This window comes from Yarrowia lipolytica, chromosome 1B (genome assembly GCF_001761485.1).
Source record: "Yarrowia lipolytica chromosome 1B, complete sequence".
Classification (NCBI taxonomy): Eukaryota; Fungi; Ascomycota; class Dipodascomycetes; order Dipodascales; genus Yarrowia; species Yarrowia lipolytica.
In genome coordinates, this window is record NC_090771.1 from 3,024,473 (window position 1) to 3,041,170 (window position 16,698).

Genomic DNA, 16,698 nt, shown 5'->3' on the forward strand with positions numbered 1-16,698 from the left:
AAGTTTTTATTGTGTTCTATTGCACTGTATGAATACCTGGTACAGTTCAACCTATTCCTACCCGGCCCTCCGACCAATGAAATGTGAACTTAGCCCACGTGCAGAATCCATGTGGGAAGTTTCATACATGCAGGACCACATGTGTGCCCTGGACGTGTGCAAAGACCATTACCAGTATACACAGAGCTCAAGTAGCATCATTCTGGAGTCCTCGTGTCTCAGTATTTGCCGGTTACGAATATTCCCGTCAGACCCAGCATATACGGCCGTATACTTTCCGCATTGTGAAGATTATTGTGAATCGTATTTTGGGTTCGTGGAGATAGGTCAGTGTAAAAAGACTGGGGGAAGCTGTTCGCACCCTGGATCACCGACGGTTGGAAGAAAACGGTTCACTTGCAAGCCTAATCCACCCGATAATGTCGTTTCTGCAGTCCATTGCAATTTTTCCTCATTTTTCATCCTACTCTTAGCGTATTATGACCTTCAGAATTAGTGCGGTTTGGCTAGGGTAGAAACTCTATATGGTTAGGTTCAGATCGGGAGGCGTAATCTGGTGAAAAAACGTCGGAAGACCAGATACAGCGTGCTGGGGAGCAAGAATCAGCCAAAAGGTTATGGTAACTCGTATATATCCCCCTTTTTTCTAGAATCAACCTGTTTCATATTCCACGCTATCTGGCGTAATCTCCAAACTTCCCACGGTTTTACCCTACCAAAAACGTACATCGAACTTTATGCTGGTTAGCGACGACGCTAAAGTCGACGAGGATATCAATCCTTCTTCACTTGGTAACGAGCTTCACAGAACACACATTCACACAAAAGTGAGTATTCCTGAACGGCGCGGGGTGGGAGAAGACATGGGTCAGTCTCGTGATGAGCATGTGACCATGGTAGAGCCCTGACAAGTACCTGCTTTTTCATTTCGAACTTCCCTCTGGACAGCCATCACACATACAACATCGACGACAATGACGAGTGAGACCTAGGACAAAAACTGCGTGGTTTCAAGGAGCCCAGACAGAGTCCACAACAATGGAAAACGCCTCGATATTCTCTTACTCACACTCGCGGCGACTATCAACTTTGACCATACCGACATCAGCACCTCATATAGCATCGACGACCTTAACTGAGACACGCCCAGCAGCCCAGAAGAGAGCATATGCCCACTGATCTACATATCTCATGCCTGTACTATGAGTCAAGTCAAAAAAAACAAAAACCAGCGTACTAGTTGCTACAGTTCCCTGGGTCGCAAACATCGTGTTTTCCTCCTTTGCCGCCATCTCATACTAACTCAGTGTCCACAGCACCTCTGCTCCAGTCTGCTCCCGGTAAGCGAATCGCTCTGCCCACCCGAGTCGAGCCCAAGGTCTTCTTTGCAAACGAGCGAACTTTCCTGTCGTGGCTCAACTTCACCGTCATCCTTGGCGGTCTGGCTGTTGGTCTCCTCAACTTCGGTGACCGGGTCGGCCGAATCTCTGCCGGCATGTTCACCCTCGTTGCCATGGCTACCATGGGCTACGCTCTCGTCACCTACCACTGGCGAGCTGCTGCCATCCGAAAGCGAGGCTCTGGTCCTTACGATGACCGATTCGGCCCCACCATGCTGTGTATTTTCCTGCTGGCCGCTGTCGTCGTCAACTTTGTCCTCCGAATGGCCCAGTAAATATCATCTTTTAATCAATGCTAATGTTTTATACTATTCTATAACTAGATGTTTCCACTTTAGAGCTTGGCGAAGTTGTCGTTCTTGTATGCCACCTTGAGCCCCTCCAGTATCTTTTTGGCGGCCACACTGCCACTGTCAAAGGCTCCGTCAGCAGCTCCCGCATTATCAAAAGCGCAGTGCTCACCAGCAAACTGGAGGTTACCAGAGACCGCATGCACAGCCTCAAGCCAAGCTCCTCTATCGTCACCAACCTTGGTAGAAGAGAAGGTACCGTTGCCAGCATACTTGTCCTGAGTCCAGGTGGTTCGCTCCACGAAGGTTGGCTTCTCGTCTTTGTAGCCCAGAACAGAAAGCACAGGCTTGATGAGGTTGACTATGTCATCCTTGGTTGAGGTCTTCTCCAGCAGATCAGAGGTCTCCTTGGAAGTCAGGAAGCACAGACCCTGAGCCTTTCCGGAGGCAGCCAGGTTGACAATCACGAAGGGTTGATTCAGAACGGCCTCTTTAGCATTCTCGGAAGGAATGTAATGGAACTGGTCAACTGAAGTGTCCCAGAAGGGCTTGTCGAAGGTGAGGTAGATCTTGCTCATTCCTCCGTATGACATGTGCTGAAGAGCCTGAGAGACCTTGGAGACATCAGAGGGCAAAGAAATGTCGCCCCGTTTGAGTACATTGAGAGGAGCTGCCACGATGACGGCGTCGGCAGTGTAGTCACCCTTGGATGTAGTCACCTTGTAGCCACTGGAGGTCTTCTCGATGGCCGAAACATCGACGCCGAGCTTAATATCGTCAGCAATCTCCTTCTTGAGCCAGTCAATGACCTTGGTGTAGCCATTGAGAATGTACAGATCTCGAGGTCGGGATCCTCCAGCTCCAGAAACAGCTTTGCCGGAGATCTCGGAGAAAGGCATTCCAAAGGGGATTTCAAAGAATCGAGCCACAGCGTAGCCCTGCTCCTTGGCCTCGGAGTCAATATGGGAGACACTCTCGGCGTACTTCTGGTACAGCTTCTTGGCGCTCATATCCTCGGCGGTAGGATTGAGCTTGAAGTAGTTATGAGCCCATGCAACAAACTCGTTCTTGACGTTTCCTCCAGAGCCCTTAGCAGGTCCGTGCTCGGTAAGAGCAACAACAGAAGAGTCGTCAAAGTAACCTTCAATGTTGAGAGTCTTCAGCAAAGGCATCAAGTTGTTGGTAGCCGTCGAATGGAACCATGAAGCCCCCATCTCGTGCATGAACGGTTCGGTCTCGGTCAGGATACGTCCTCCCACTCGGTCTCGTCCTTCCAGGATAGTTACCTTGAGTCCGTGTGATTTGAGCACATTTGCGGCCCGCAGACCGGCAATTCCTCCTCCGACGATAATTGCTGAAGACATTGTCTTGTGTGTGTGTGTGTGTGTGTGTGTGTGTGTGTGTTGGTGTCCGTGTTGAAGGCGTTATAACCTGCGCAACTTACGATGACCCCCACCAACCTAATCCAGATTTATGACCTCTGGGGGTGGGGGCTCTTCGCTGGACAAGAGATATGTTGGGTTCGGGCAGAACGTAGTTTTTAAGCACTCTGTTGTGTTCATTTACTTCAATCTTTTGGCAACCAGGAAATAGACGTCTCTCCAGCATGGCCCTACTCTTGGACCCACATAATCGCGTTATCTTCACGTGACCTTGTGACAGGAAATTAGAGTTGCCAAGGTAGTGAGACCTGAGTAACGAAACAACGATCTTGAAAGAAGACGAGTCAGTTTGTTAGCGGCGTTTGAAACACTGTTGTTACTCATTGATTTACTCCTTCTCGCTTCTGAATTAGTAGGATCTACAATGTCTTCGATGACGCCATGTCGATCTGGTACGTGCTATGTTGCAGCGCTGACCAAAAGGAGTGCTGTTTGTGTCACTATGGAGTCGGTACAGCACAGGGTACAACTCGTGGCTGCTTAGTGATCGTATAAGGGGTACAGTACCTAGAAACCATATTCTCGTTTGCTTGCATCTAATTATCGTAGCTACCAGTGCACACGGATACGAGTATGAGTACAGTACGAACGGAACTCGTATCAATAACCCGTTATAGCTGACGAGGTGTGGTAGCTTGAAATCTATGATGCAGAGCCTGTATGGGATGAACTGTTCTCAGACATAGAAAGTTGTAAAGAGATAAGGGCCTGTATAAGTAAGAGTGTGGTACATACTCATGCTTGTAGCAGACATTAATTCTTCTCTATTCAATGAATCCTCTCTGTCAGAGATGTTGATGTTTCTTGAAATGATCATCTTGCACTTTTTGACATCAGTGAGTCATATGCCGGACATTCGAATTTTGATCTCTCAACTCAGCGATGGTGGGATTTTTCAAGGGAATAGATGACCGGAGAATGCATTGGAACGAAAAGGAAAGGTCTTTACCACATTGGTAATAGCGGGGCGGGGTTCAGCCCCATGCGGTGATGTAATGTGCTTTTAGCCCCATGGAGCTGTTCAGTGGCAAATATAGTGTGTACGTATGGATGCCGTGTTACTACTGTATCGCGCACAGAAAAAGTCTTACCCGGAGTTTGATACGTACTTGTACATGAATTGCGTGTGTGTATATGTGTACACTTACTATCTTATATTCCTCCTCTTTGCACGTCCTGATCCTCATATCGTGAGAATAGTTTGTTTTTTAAAAAATTAACGGAAGCGGAATGATATTCGGAACAGAAATCGGAACAAGAATCGTAATTCTACGGGCACGAGTAAAAGTATACCCAGGGCTGTTTCGGAGCAGTTGGACTCTGGAACAAGTGCACAAGTCGCATCCTTGCACGAGAAAGAAAACATGAGCGTGCGGCGCCAAGTTCTTAGCCGCATCCTCTCTGGTGCAGTCGTGCATCTGGGGCGCCGCAACTATAACCTTCTGTTGCCATAATCAAGTTCTTTAAGTTGAAGGAGGTGTCGGAAGCACACTACCGACTGATTACCAATTTTGCGAGCTCAATTGTTAGTCACATGGCTGGATAAGTAGTAGTTTTTGGAAAAAAGCTGCGTTGCAATAGGTGAGCCACATGTCAGATACTCAACCTTAAGTGCAATGGCTTGGAAACCTGAGTCCAGGAGCAATTAGTCACAGAGAATGATTCACAGCTAATATATATATATATATATATATGGCAGCTGGGGCCTCAATTAGTTCATAAAACATGTACAGCCATCCCCGTCTGAATCCATCACCCACTCAGAACTACATCCTACACTCCACAGCAGCACATTCCATGGATTTCCTGCTACTCGAAGCCACCCACAGACTAAAGACACAGTTCAACCCCGTCGACATCAAGCTCAACCGAACCCAATACGACTCCAGAGATGAAATCGTTGGCAGCTTCACCGTTCACAGGCTCACTCCCCGCCTTCTCAGCTCGATAGAATTCAATGAGAGTCTCATTGAGTTCTACCTCATTGGCACTCATCAGTACAAGAAGCAGAAGAAGGAGGTTATCAAGGAGAAGATCAAGTTCACTTACACATCTACCTCGACTGATTATCTACATTACTCATTTGTTCACAATCTAAACGTCAAAGCGCCCACTCTATATAATGGAGATGCCATGGTTAGCTACAAACTCGCCCTGGAAGTCAAAGATCGAGCCAAAGACCCTCGGTTGTCCTGCTTCTACCCCATTAAAGTGGACTTGACGACTTCTGAAAGCGATCTCGACCCTCAAGACCTTGCATCTCGAAAGTTCCAGTTCTCACTGTACAGCCTAAAAGTGCACCCAATCACAAAGGAGAACAGCTACTTTGAACTCACGTCACTAACGTGTCCAGGCCCTGTTGTCAAGACTGTTTCCTACAAGTTGTATGCTGTCACAAACGGTTCGAGACAAAGGATCTCAAAAGGCGAGGTTGAGCTAAGAAAGCCATTGTCTGACATGAAGATTCCCATCCACCTCAAGTCTATGCCTCCTGCGAGCTTTGAGACTGAGCTTATCAGTCACACTTTCTTCTTGGAGGTCAAAATCAAGGGTCAGTCTAAGGACAGCTCTAGCAAAGTAAGTGTTCCTGTTGATGTCTTCGCCATCAAGAGTGACCCGTCTCCACCACCTTACGCTCTTTAGATCAACCTCACTTCGAAACTAACATAACTCAATACATCTCAACATTAATTTATAGCATGTGTCTTAATCATGTACGAGTACAGTATGTGTACTGTATATACGATAGCCCGCTAAGACAAAATCATCTTGCATTCCTTCTTGTGTTTGGACTCTTCACTTGGGGGAAAATGTTCGCCACAGTGAAGGCATATCATTTGGCCCTCCAAAGATTGGGACATTGAAACGAGTGTAGCTGGTCGGTAGGGGTGAGTTAGTATGTTTGTGGCTCGAGAGCCAGGAGATGATGCAGGTGTTGCGAGAAGTGATGGTTAGTTGATGGGCTTGGTGAATGCCAATTATCGATGTTATATATCGATGACGTTGTCCTCATGTTGTGGCTCGCTCGCTCTCACAAGGACACAAAATGCACATAATATTGTTGGATTTCCTATATAATATTTGGCCGGGTGATTTGAGGCTGCAACAGAATGCCAAACAATATATTGCGTTGCCCCCAGAATGTACCGGCATGTACTGGTAGATAACGTCATGATGCTAGTCAGAGCTTCATCCCCATCATTTTGAAGCGCCACTATGGTCAAAAAGAGGTCGCGATTTATTTTTTTGGCGAGAACTCTTGAACACAATCAGGCTGTAGCCTCTCTGCAATTACAGCATCCGCATGCAATCTTAGCCTTGGGAGGTGTGCGTGTCATCGCATGTGTGAAGGAGTGACACTGAAAAGGAACGCTTCACGAATACTGTAAGTCTCTTACAATGACCTTTCTGTTATAGTACGAATACGTACTACAACGTATTACGAGCCGTACTCCTTCTTCCCCATCACCCCCAATAACTACCGTACGAGGAACGCCCCTCATCTGACAAGAGTGTGATATTTTTGTCTAATGACTCTTGCGGTAGATGTTGGGTCAGGTGTGAGGCATTGTCTGGTGGTCAATTTTGGAGCATTGAAGGAGGAAGCTACGCACCGTACGTAGGGGACATAGAAGGAGCTATTGGTAGTTACAAATTCTAAGGGGACTGGCGAGCAACAATTAGTGTACCAACACCTCCATTGGACTCAGCATAACTGGTCTTCACCTGAATTTCTACTCTCTGACACGAGAGCAAAACGGAACAGACCGCTGAACATCGCTTTGTTGGTGACGGTCGAACTATCATACTTATGGACAACTCTTTTCCTTCTGAGAGAATATATCCTCTGGATTTGGCTACAGTACATACTGAAGCCAACAATGCGAAGTTCCCCGCTCTCACAAGGAACTCTATTTCCACATGTAAACACCGCGTACATAATGTATGCGAGCGATTTATCCGTCACCGATTCGGTGTCAATTCGGCCGTTTTTATCGCTCACTACAATGTAGCTACCTTGATTTGTGAGATAACCTTCCTCTTGGTGGGGATGCCGTCCTCTTGATCCGGATAATTGCTCTAAAGTCCGTTTCAAGTGTTAGCCTTTGAAATGCAGATGTTGACCAAGTGGTAATTAGTACGTACAGTACCCCATCCGTACTGTACCGTTCTGGTTTCTACAGGATACGAAGCCGCCATTCAAGGATATATCCCCACACTGGATGTTCCTTGTAAACATTCCACCTGTGACATTCTCCGAAACCCGTTCTGGGCTACAGCATGGGCCCAGATTGATGTCATTGTCGCATGACCAGACGTCCAGGTGTCCAGACACTTCGTCAACAGTATTGATGTAGATATACTGGCGGCACTTTATGTGGTATTTGCATACAGGGATAAGTGTTGTATACCAGAAATGTCTATTGTTGCATTCGTGAGGTTGTAGAAGTACAAGTCCTAATTTGAGTGCACATATTATGTACTTGTACAAGTACTTTTTTATTATCAGAAGTGTAGAAGGACAAGTATAGTGCATCAGAACAATATCTGATTTCTCAAACGAAATCAATGACTTCATGAAACATAATAACAAAAGTGTGATCTCAACGATTCCATTGACTTACTCATTCCATTGACATGCTTGGGGTATCGATCTGCAGGGCTTAATTTATTTATTTTGCTTGGGACTTGTTTGTGTGGGTGCATATATGCAAGGGCCAGAACCTAAAATGTGCTCTATATTAAGCTCTGTGATATCGCTACCGGGGGTGGGGAGGGGGAAATAGTTTTTGTATAGTATACTATGCCACCAGTGTGACACACATTCCTTACAAAAAAGACAATATTGACTCTCTAATCTTGTAGCAGTAATCGATGGTGAATTGATTTGCTTGAACAAATCCTGAAACCTATATCCGGTGTCGTAGAAAGTGAGTTAAAGTTGCTCAGTACATATTCCGCATAATATTTGTCTACGCGCTTCATGCAAAACTTGACGCGTCACAAACGATGTCGTCAATGGAGGCCAGACAAAACTACCGCAGCAGATATGGTTCAAATCAAATGCACCGACGAGACACGATAGTTTTTACGACCTGAGCTGAGCTTTGAAGCTATCCTGGGGGATTTCCTATGGGACACTCAATCCAGAGGATGATTCGAAGTCTTATCGTGTCTCAATCACGAAGGGGTGGCAAATTATGCGCTTCATAATCTAGCGTTGGTGGGTGCTGATATCATTGGCTATGTCTGCATGCTTATGCGTAGAATCGGAAACTTCTTCTGCCCGGCATCGTCCAGTAACTTCGTAGCTCTCACCCGGAATCATCAATTCAGGCTTCTCGCCTATACGTTCATAGCTCTCTGTTGGCTCCAGCGATGTCAGACTTTTTCATGAAGCCCGATTTGCCGGAGACACTTGACTTGCTACCAGAACCAGATATCTGTTCGCCAGACAGCAACGCAGGCCATTCCACCCATTCCGAGTCGTGTCCAGAACAAAGCTGTTGTGGACCAACAATTTCAGCCACCTCACCCTGACCGTTCGTCACCATCACATGCTTTCGGCGCTCCTCAACCATCCCAAACCGCTCAGCCACAACACCAGCCTGTTCAGCATACACAGCCGCTTCATGCCGCTCGACCAGTTCAACAGGCTCTCCAGGGTCAGCTGTCGGCCACGAATGGAGCCAGCGAGCAACATCAAGCAACAACAGCCGCCCCTCCCATTCGCAGTTACGGAGCTCCTGCCAGACGTGAGATAGTTGACTTGACAGACGATTATGGCCAGCCAAGAATAGAGAAAACAGAAGCAACACAGACAGTAAAGACAACACAGATAGTCCAGCCTACTCAGACAGCTCAGAATGCACCTACAAAGAGATAACTTGAACTGAATCGTTAACTATTTCTTTTCCCCTCTGTTCCACAAACATCTCCGCCAGCACAGAGCACCCCTGCACCTTTGCCTACGCCACCGGTTGAAAAGCATAGACACCATGACCCTGCCACTGCCACGCATCTCGACAAGGTAATTTGTTATTGGAACAAATGGCCAAAGGAATCAACTCGAACCCCTTCACTTACTTGGCCGGATGACATACTTCCAGCCGAAGGAGATGCCTCCTTCCCTTCAATTGAAGTAGTCATTGCGGATGTCATGCTCTACGTTCCTCCTCAGCGTTACCAGGTCTTTGTTGAGCTCAAGGAAGACTATGAAATTGCACCCATTATTCACCCTACCAAACAGCCTGACCATATCGATTTGTATGCCTTGTTTTGTACACCACGAGACGCTTCCGGGGCAGCCATATTGGATCGTTGGAACGCGCTCATAAAATTGACGTACTGGTCAAGGTGTCGATTCTCGCTTCATCATTTCAAGGAGAGGTACGAATTCTTAGTTAGGCTCCGTGGGACCAAACAACATACTGCTGCCAAGGCTGATATTAGCGAGCACCTTGTCGATTGTATGGATGTGATATTGTCTGAAGCGCTGCGTCTAGCCTGTCCCCTAGCTGGTAGCAAACCGAGATCGTCTTCTTACTGCGGCTGTCCCCGTGACGACCCTCTAGGATATCCCTGTGAGTACAAGATGTCCACTATCGTGCAGCAGAGAAAGCTTTCGCTAGACGATTTCAACCCCCATTGGAGAAGTTTTTACGTGGACCTGAAGATTGTGAAAGTTAATGACCAAGGAAAAGATGCCAAGGAGCGCATTAGAACCTGGTGCCAATCTGTACTCCTTGGAATTAGGTAACCAGGATGCTGGAGTTTTGGACCAGCCTCTCAGAAAGAGGCATAAAGTAGGTCATGCAGATTCATACTTAGTAATACAGGATAAATGACGCGTATCGATTATGTATACCTGAGGTTCGTTAGTACTCAAGTCTAAGTCTGATTAATACCGATACAATTGAATACAAACGAAACCCCCCAATTAACATGGTATCAACCTTTACCTGAATTCTAGCCACCGTTTCCACGCTCCACAGCCTCAATTACCCCTCCGTCCTGTAAACCAAGGGTGGCAATTGTTTTCTTGGTGTTCCTGATGCTTCTTCCGTCAACGGAATACATGAACCTCAGGGACCTGACATCTTCTGGGAGCAACTGCATCAGTTTGATGAACGTAATGCCAGGTGGAACGGCACGGAACAGAAGCGTTCTTGATTTTCCATCTCCTGAAACATAGACGAACGATAACTGAATGCGATGGCCGTCTTCGTCGCTTGTGTTAAGGTCATCACTGTCGTATTCTGCTGTCATATTCGGAATAAATTCCGATAGTGAGGTCATTTTGAGATGATATCGCAGTTAGAATAAGTTAGGACGCAGTTTTGGAGATACTAGCTGCTCAGTTCATTGAGTTCCACATCAACCTCAGATTTTCCCTACAAAGTAAGTCCAACACAAACGGTGTGTTTATAGTAAGTACAAGGGCGCTATTGAGCAATGAAGTGTGCAAAGAAAATCAAATCTGTTGAAAGAATCTCTTAATAAAAACAGTTGGCCTCCGTCATTATTTAGTTTTAAAAGGGGTGACCTGTTCTAGATATGAAAACTACCACTACAAGTAGAATGACCAACAAACGTAGGATAACAGTGGGAACCCAAAATTATTCTATCTAATTGTAGTGCGGACCTCATTTCAGATTTTGTTAAGAGATTGAATCGCTGAAACTTATAGAGGGACATGACAGCATCAAGTAATCACGAGAAATTGGTTTAAAAAGATACCGACTTAACAGTTCCGTTCTACTCACAATGTTTCTCGCTTATCAGATAACCACATTCCCGTGTGCTGATGGGCTTAACGCAAACGTCTACCTTCACTGACAAGACAAATATCATATCAGTAATTGATCAGTAATTCTTCAATTTCAAATGCAACATTAGTTGCACATGATTGTACAGTATGTACTGTACACTGTACTGTGCACCTACGGTCATACACTACGTAGCTGCCATCTTAAGAAACAAGAGCGATATACCTCAACAACCTCGAAAATTGCGCCCGTGACCATGACCTAACTGAACAAAACACATCTGGCATTATTCTAATCATGATCGACCCTAGAAGTACTGTGACTGCTTCAACAAATCCGGAATTTCTGGTTTCAAGGAGAGTGTCGAACAAGACGGCTGACGTGGAAGCAGCTACATACTGTGGTTGGTAGGGGCGGGCCTGTATAGTGTCTTATACACGAATTGTCGGTGGGTCGAGAGTAAATCTGCTCCGTCGGTATAAAATGCCGATGATACTGCCCTTGAGTTTTGCTACGCCTGACAAGAAAGATCCCGAGTTAACCTGAGACTGGTGCCATGCCCAATACGACCTCCTCTATTACGTACAGTACATACAGTACATACAGTACTGTACTGGAATGTTCGCAACTGCGTGAGGTGAAAGTCGGGAAATGACTTAAGCTTGTGTACAATATATTGACAGTATGTACTTGTACCTTTGCAACCATGGGGGAGGAAAGTAAACGCGAAGATGGGAATTGCAATCACAACGATGTGCTAACAGTATTATGCGCAATTGGGTTTCTCCTCTCTAGTAAACCAGTGTATCCGAGTATGCTAAATCGGCAGTTCTTCGTCTTCTTCATGAAGTATTTGAGTCTCTTTCCCGTTGTAGATCCTGATACTACAAATAACTACGTTTTTGACAAAGGAGATGCCTACATGTTTCCAACGACCAAAACAAGTGCAAATAGTGAAACGAGACAGTTCATGAAATTCATCAGATTGTATGTATCGTTACAGACACAGTCTCTTATCCTTGGTGCTTCGTCCAAAAACTCGAACTGATTCACATCCACGTTACTTTGATGCAAGAAAAGTTCTTCTACCAGATATTACGCAATAGGCATTCCAGATTCATTGTATTTTTGCCGGTAAAATGACTTGTTTGGCCAGTTAAATGGAATATTACATTTGCCAAACCAGTTGCGGCCATATCCTGGTGAAAATACGGCTTCCCGTCCGATCAGCCATAGTCAAGCACCAGAGAGCCCAGTTAGTATTGTAGTGGGAGACCTATACGAGAATCCTTGGGTGCTGCCAATTACTTTTTTGCTCTTTTGTTCAAATGGGATGGTACTTATTCTTTGTCCAAAAACTCGAACTGATTCACATCCACGTTACTTTGATGCAAGAAAAGTTCTTCTACCAGATATTACGCAATAGGCATTCCAGATTCATTGCATGTTTGCCGGTAAAAGGACTTGTTTGGCCAGTTAAATGGAATATTACATTTGTCAAACCAGTTGCGGCCATATCCTGGTGAAAAAAGTTCCACATATAGGTTCATCCGTTCCAGCCTCCTCATCATGCATGCATTCTGAATACCCCAAGGGAAGGAAAAAAGATGGATTATTTGGGAGCTAAGAAGACAGTTTGTTGCACAGATGATGCCACATCCTTCCAGTCGGAACCTTTATCTTCCAAAATCAAGATTCAGGTGGCTTCGGTATCATGGAATATTCTCCGCTATTCTGTCAATTTTTCTTGCCCCAGGAGGGCTTGGTGCAATAATTAAAAGGTTTTATGATATGTAAGGAGGGATGGCATCTTTGGGGTCTACTAAGTAGGCAGGGAAAACTGACATGGGACTGTTTAGAAGAATGAAATCATAATTTTACCACTAAAGTATGCCATCATTGCAGCATTTGTTTCAAAATATCTCTACCATCACATTCTGGAGCTTTCCATCTGATTCTGACGACTTCTTTCTCCTGCACCCTAAAGAATGGTCGGCATAATGCATGCATCAACGATGCACATTTTTTTCGCCACTGACCAACCTCTCCGAACCTAAACAGCCTCGGCAAGGAATATATAAACCCCCTCTACGTCCCTCTTTTTCAATCAGAATCAGACCAGTTCACTCTGAGTCATTCTGGAGATGGAAGGTGCCTTTTATAGCCTGCTGAGATGCAGAGCTGATAAGCAGACCTGTCTCATACAACGAGGACCGCTTCGCTAGCCATGTCCGTTGAGTTGTTTGGGCAATGACGCGTTTACCGCATGAGCCCGTTTCGGTCAAGAGACTCTCGCTATGACGCATTGAAAAAGATGTATGAGCCTGAGAATGTGCGACAGCTTCTGATTGGGCGTTTGAGCTGAGATTTGGTTCTCGGCGAGTTCAACACAGAGGCGAGTACGACCGCCTGCGCCAAGTGTCAGTAAGTCCGTGACTGTGCGTCCGGTTGACCGCCATGAGCTGAAAATGCCATGAGCCAAGAGCGAGTTTGGCCTGCTGAAATGCCTGAGCCTACTCCGTGTCTTGTGAGTTCTTGAGGACCACATGTGCAGCCGCCAGAGCAAAGAGCCAGACAGTGAAACATCTGCAGAGCCACCGACAGAGATTTTCAAGGGTGAAACTCCTTTCGAGACTCCTTTCCCACAGGTGAAATTCCTGTATGAGAAGCCGCCTAGAATCTGAAGAGCCAAGCTGAAATGCCAGAGCTGCCAGTTGTAGAGCAAAGATCTGCTTTGACAGACGCCATACATGGTCAAAAGAGCAAGCCAGAGCCAGAGCTATAAGCCAGAGCCAGAGCGACATGAGCCAGAGCTGATACGCCAGATACCACAGAGTCAGAGCGATAGCCAGAGCCACAGATGCCTGAGTGTGAGCCATAAGTCCAAAGAGCAAGAGCCACACAGGTCAGAGCCAGCGCTGAAATGCCAGAGCCAGAACCCATGCCACGAGCAAAGAGCCAGTAAGCCCTTCAAGGCAATAAGTGCCAAACGCCGTGAGAGCAACGTCAATGCCACTAAGTCCAGAGAGCGATAAGAGCCATTTCGCCTGAGCAAGAGCCAGTGAGTCCACAGATGCAATAAGCGCCAAACGCCAGAGCACAGACAGAGCCGAAGGAGCCAGGGCCATAGAGCCGAGGCCAGCCAGTTGCCAATAAGTCCAAAGAGCAATGAGAGCCTGAGCACGAGCCGAAGTCACACTATTCAAGGAGTAGGCAGTGAACCTCTTAGCCAGAGGATGTAACTGACCGAACCTGTTTATCTAGTTTTTAAGAGGAGTAGGTGAAAATCCGAACCTCTTGGGTTAATAAATCATGGACCAAAGAGTCCCCCCGAATATTTGAGTTGTAGAGAGTTGAACAGTATTTGTAGTTGTAGAAGCGATCTTTTGTAGAGAACCATTGCTGAACCGCCTTGATCTCGTGATTATTCACCTTGTTGGAGTTGGAGAATGGTGTTATAGCCAGTACACAGTTGCACGTACACAGCGGAGAGGCCAAGTATTAGTAACGTTGAGGAAACTTAGCCTCGACAAATATTCGTGACTCCCTTGGGCAGAGAACAAGTCAGCGGACTGATCCCACGGAAGACTTCCTGTGCTATGGGAATGCTCTTATGGGCTTCGAGCACGACACCATTGGCCTCACGTTCATATATCCCCCTTAGAAGACCCCTGTGGCGCTCCCAACGTGTCAATCAAGACGGCACAATATCGCTAATCATATTGTGCCAGGTGGTACGAAAGACTCCTAGAAAGAGGTCATGAAACAGCTACCGTCATGAACAGATGGAGGTGGCGATAGACAAAGATATACCTTTCGTTGAAGAATACGCCCACTTCGAATAGTCTTGGTCTCGCGATCACGGTCGGTGCAGTCTCAGCTGTCAGCTCCGACTCCACAGGTTTTGTCGGTCCCTCTAAAATTCACGGTAGATCCGAGTCCTCCGAATCGACTGATGACTTCTCTCCTGGCTCCGACATGGACGGTGAAGAGTAGTTCTACAAGTAGCCTGACGGACTTCGTAGGCTTGCCATCAGCACCTCTCTTTTCCGCAGGTACATCTGGTGCTGTCACTTGTCGTAATCCCATATCTTAGATCGTAGAAACTATTTTATGGCCCATTATGAGCTATACCTGTTCCTAGTCAGGCAAATAAGTAATCATCGAAGTTATACGTGACTTCTAAAAACTACCGATGATCTTGTAGATGAAGTCGCAATCCAGAAGGTACATGGGTTGACTACTCTGTGCTTCAACACCAATTATCCCACTTATACATTGATGAAGCCACCGTAAACCACGAAGTAGAGTCAGTTGAACTCTTCATGCCATATGGAATACGCTCTTACGACCATCTTGAGAACCACTAGAGCACGCCTGAGAATGTCTTGATATCTGTTATAATCTTATATTGAAGCAAGGTCGTTGAAAGCATCCCCTTTATTATCTGCACCTCCTAACAGCTTGGTTGAATGGAGGTGGGGGACCGGTGGAGGAATTAATGTACACGAGTCGCAGCCCTCGATCTATTCGGTTAGTATACAAGTAGAAGTGCTTTATTTTAACAATCGGATGGGTTCACTACAATCTGTTCATCATGAAGTACCAACCCCACAGTCACCAACCAGGAACCGTTCAACATTCTGACTGTGACCCATTACACCAGGATGTCAACAGGAAAAGGATGTTATCGATTAATAACCCCTTAAAATTCGCACAGAGCCTTTAGAAAAGCCTTTGTACTCCATTACTTCATATTCTCGCTGTGAGATCAATAAATTCTCGATGTTCATTGGTGAGTCCGCCATCCTCGGCAATCTCTGGTGGAGGCTATTGCGGTGATATTGCGCCTGTCCAAGCCCTTGTTTATCAAGAATCTGACATTTCCGGATCACCAGGTCGTCCAGACTTGACTCTAGATATGTACTCATACAAGGCAGGTTCACTCTGCCTCGATTACTGCTGCACCTTCCCGATCTGTTCCACGGTGTCTAAACCAGTAGCATTGACCATCATGCCACAGTAAACGAAGCTCGATTCATCGCAATCATCCAATGGCCTAATACACCTACCGCCAGATTCCCGAGAATCAAGTGATACTGTGGGCCGCCTCGTATACACAGGGCAGAATGAGTCATGAAAAGCGTCGACGGGTGCGATGGGAAGGCCCAACTTTAAACCATTATTCATCGCGCGTCAGTAGTCGATCCCCATACGTCAGGTTGACAGATGTCTGGTGGAGCTGAAACATGTCAAACGTCATTGTAAGTTTTAGCACCTGACGGTATTTTGTTTACGTCTGGCTTGCTCTCGCCCAGTGGATCGTGTATGCCAGACATCCTCGCCAAACATCCTTGCTTATTGCCTCAACACATGAGAATTCTAACATATATGGGCTCAGGCAACCTCCTGCCAGATTTTACCGAGGCATATCCTTCCAGAAGACCCTATCATCAATCATGGCGGCATAAAGCCTCTGGATTGTACTGTCTAACCTCGCTGTAGAAGACTCAACGAGCTATGACAAATGTTATTTTCGGTGACTAAAGAGCAATGAAGATCAGCAGGTCTTATCGGACGAGGTGGCGTCTATGGTGTCGGCGACCCGTCGGAGTTCCGCTCAGCACTGTCACCGAGAGAAACGGCTGAACGAAGTGGTTGGTGCTGGGCGAGAACAAGAAGCAGTTGAGCTACAGTAGTTGCTGGGTCAGCTTGGACTGGATGGCTCACTGCGGAGGAGGATAGATATTCTACCTTCATGTGAATTGCCTAAGAGCAAGCCGTCACATATGTCCCA

General features: G+C 46.3%; 6 protein-coding genes, 1 non-coding gene and 1 pseudogene across 7 annotated transcripts; 5 read left to right on the plus strand and 3 right to left on the minus strand.

The window, feature by feature from the left end:
- The first annotated feature begins 1,306 nt into the window (after positions 1–1,306).
- On the plus strand, positions 1,307–1,675 carry YALI1_B30258g (Compare to YALI0B23408g, Misc non-coding, highly similar to uniprot|P40046 Saccharomyces cerevisiae YER072w VTC1 Negative Regulator of Cdc Fourty two (CDC42), similar to Saccharomyces cerevisiae VTC1 (YER072W); ancestral locus Anc_7.260; annotated as a pseudogene).
- Positions 1,676–1,734: 59 nt separating this feature from the next.
- YALI1_B30275g (uncharacterized protein) lies at positions 1,735–3,054 on the minus strand (the record flags this gene model as incomplete). The annotated part of the gene is made up of 1 exon (XM_501266.3): positions 1,735–3,054. One exon carries the CDS (start codon positions 3,052–3,054, stop codon positions 1,735–1,737), a length of 1,320 nt encoding a protein of 439 aa, XP_501266.1.
- Positions 3,055–4,857: 1,803 nt separating this feature from the next.
- YALI1_B30293g (uncharacterized protein) lies at positions 4,858–5,775 on the plus strand (the record flags this gene model as incomplete). Its single annotated transcript, XM_501267.2, has 1 exon — positions 4,858–5,775. One exon carries the CDS (start codon positions 4,858–4,860, stop codon positions 5,773–5,775), a length of 918 nt encoding a protein of 305 aa, XP_501267.2.
- Positions 5,776–5,831: 56 nt separating this feature from the next.
- On the plus strand, positions 5,832–6,091 carry YALI1_B30303g (uncharacterized protein; the record flags this gene model as incomplete). Its single annotated transcript, XM_068282152.1, has 2 exons — positions 5,832–5,954; positions 6,008–6,091. The coding sequence occupies 2 exons, from the start codon at positions 5,832–5,834 to the stop codon at positions 6,089–6,091; spliced, it is 207 nt and encodes a 68-aa protein (XP_068138253.1).
- A 2,395-nt stretch (positions 6,092–8,486) lies between these two features.
- YALI1_B30333g (uncharacterized protein) lies at positions 8,487–10,431 on the minus strand (the record flags this gene model as incomplete). Its single annotated transcript, XM_068282153.1, has 2 exons — positions 8,487–8,803; positions 10,110–10,431. The coding sequence occupies 2 exons, from the start codon at positions 10,429–10,431 to the stop codon at positions 8,487–8,489; spliced, it is 639 nt and encodes a 212-aa protein (XP_068138254.1).
- YALI1_B30337g (uncharacterized protein) lies at positions 9,293–9,892 on the plus strand (the record flags this gene model as incomplete). The annotated part of the gene is made up of 1 exon (XM_068282154.1): positions 9,293–9,892. The coding sequence occupies one exon, from the start codon at positions 9,293–9,295 to the stop codon at positions 9,890–9,892; it is 600 nt and encodes a 199-aa protein (XP_068138255.1).
- Positions 10,432–12,085: 1,654 nt separating the features above from the next.
- Positions 12,086–12,193, plus strand: YALI1_B30365r. Its single transcript, XR_011031469.1, has one exon. It is a non-coding gene; the product is annotated as a 5S ribosomal RNA (ribosomal RNA).
- A 1,221-nt stretch (positions 12,194–13,414) lies between these two features.
- On the minus strand, positions 13,415–13,780 carry YALI1_B30382g (uncharacterized protein; the record flags this gene model as incomplete). Its single annotated transcript, XM_068282155.1, has 1 exon — positions 13,415–13,780. The coding sequence occupies one exon, from the start codon at positions 13,778–13,780 to the stop codon at positions 13,415–13,417; it is 366 nt and encodes a 121-aa protein (XP_068138256.1).
- Positions 13,781–16,698: the final 2,918 nt, after the last annotated feature.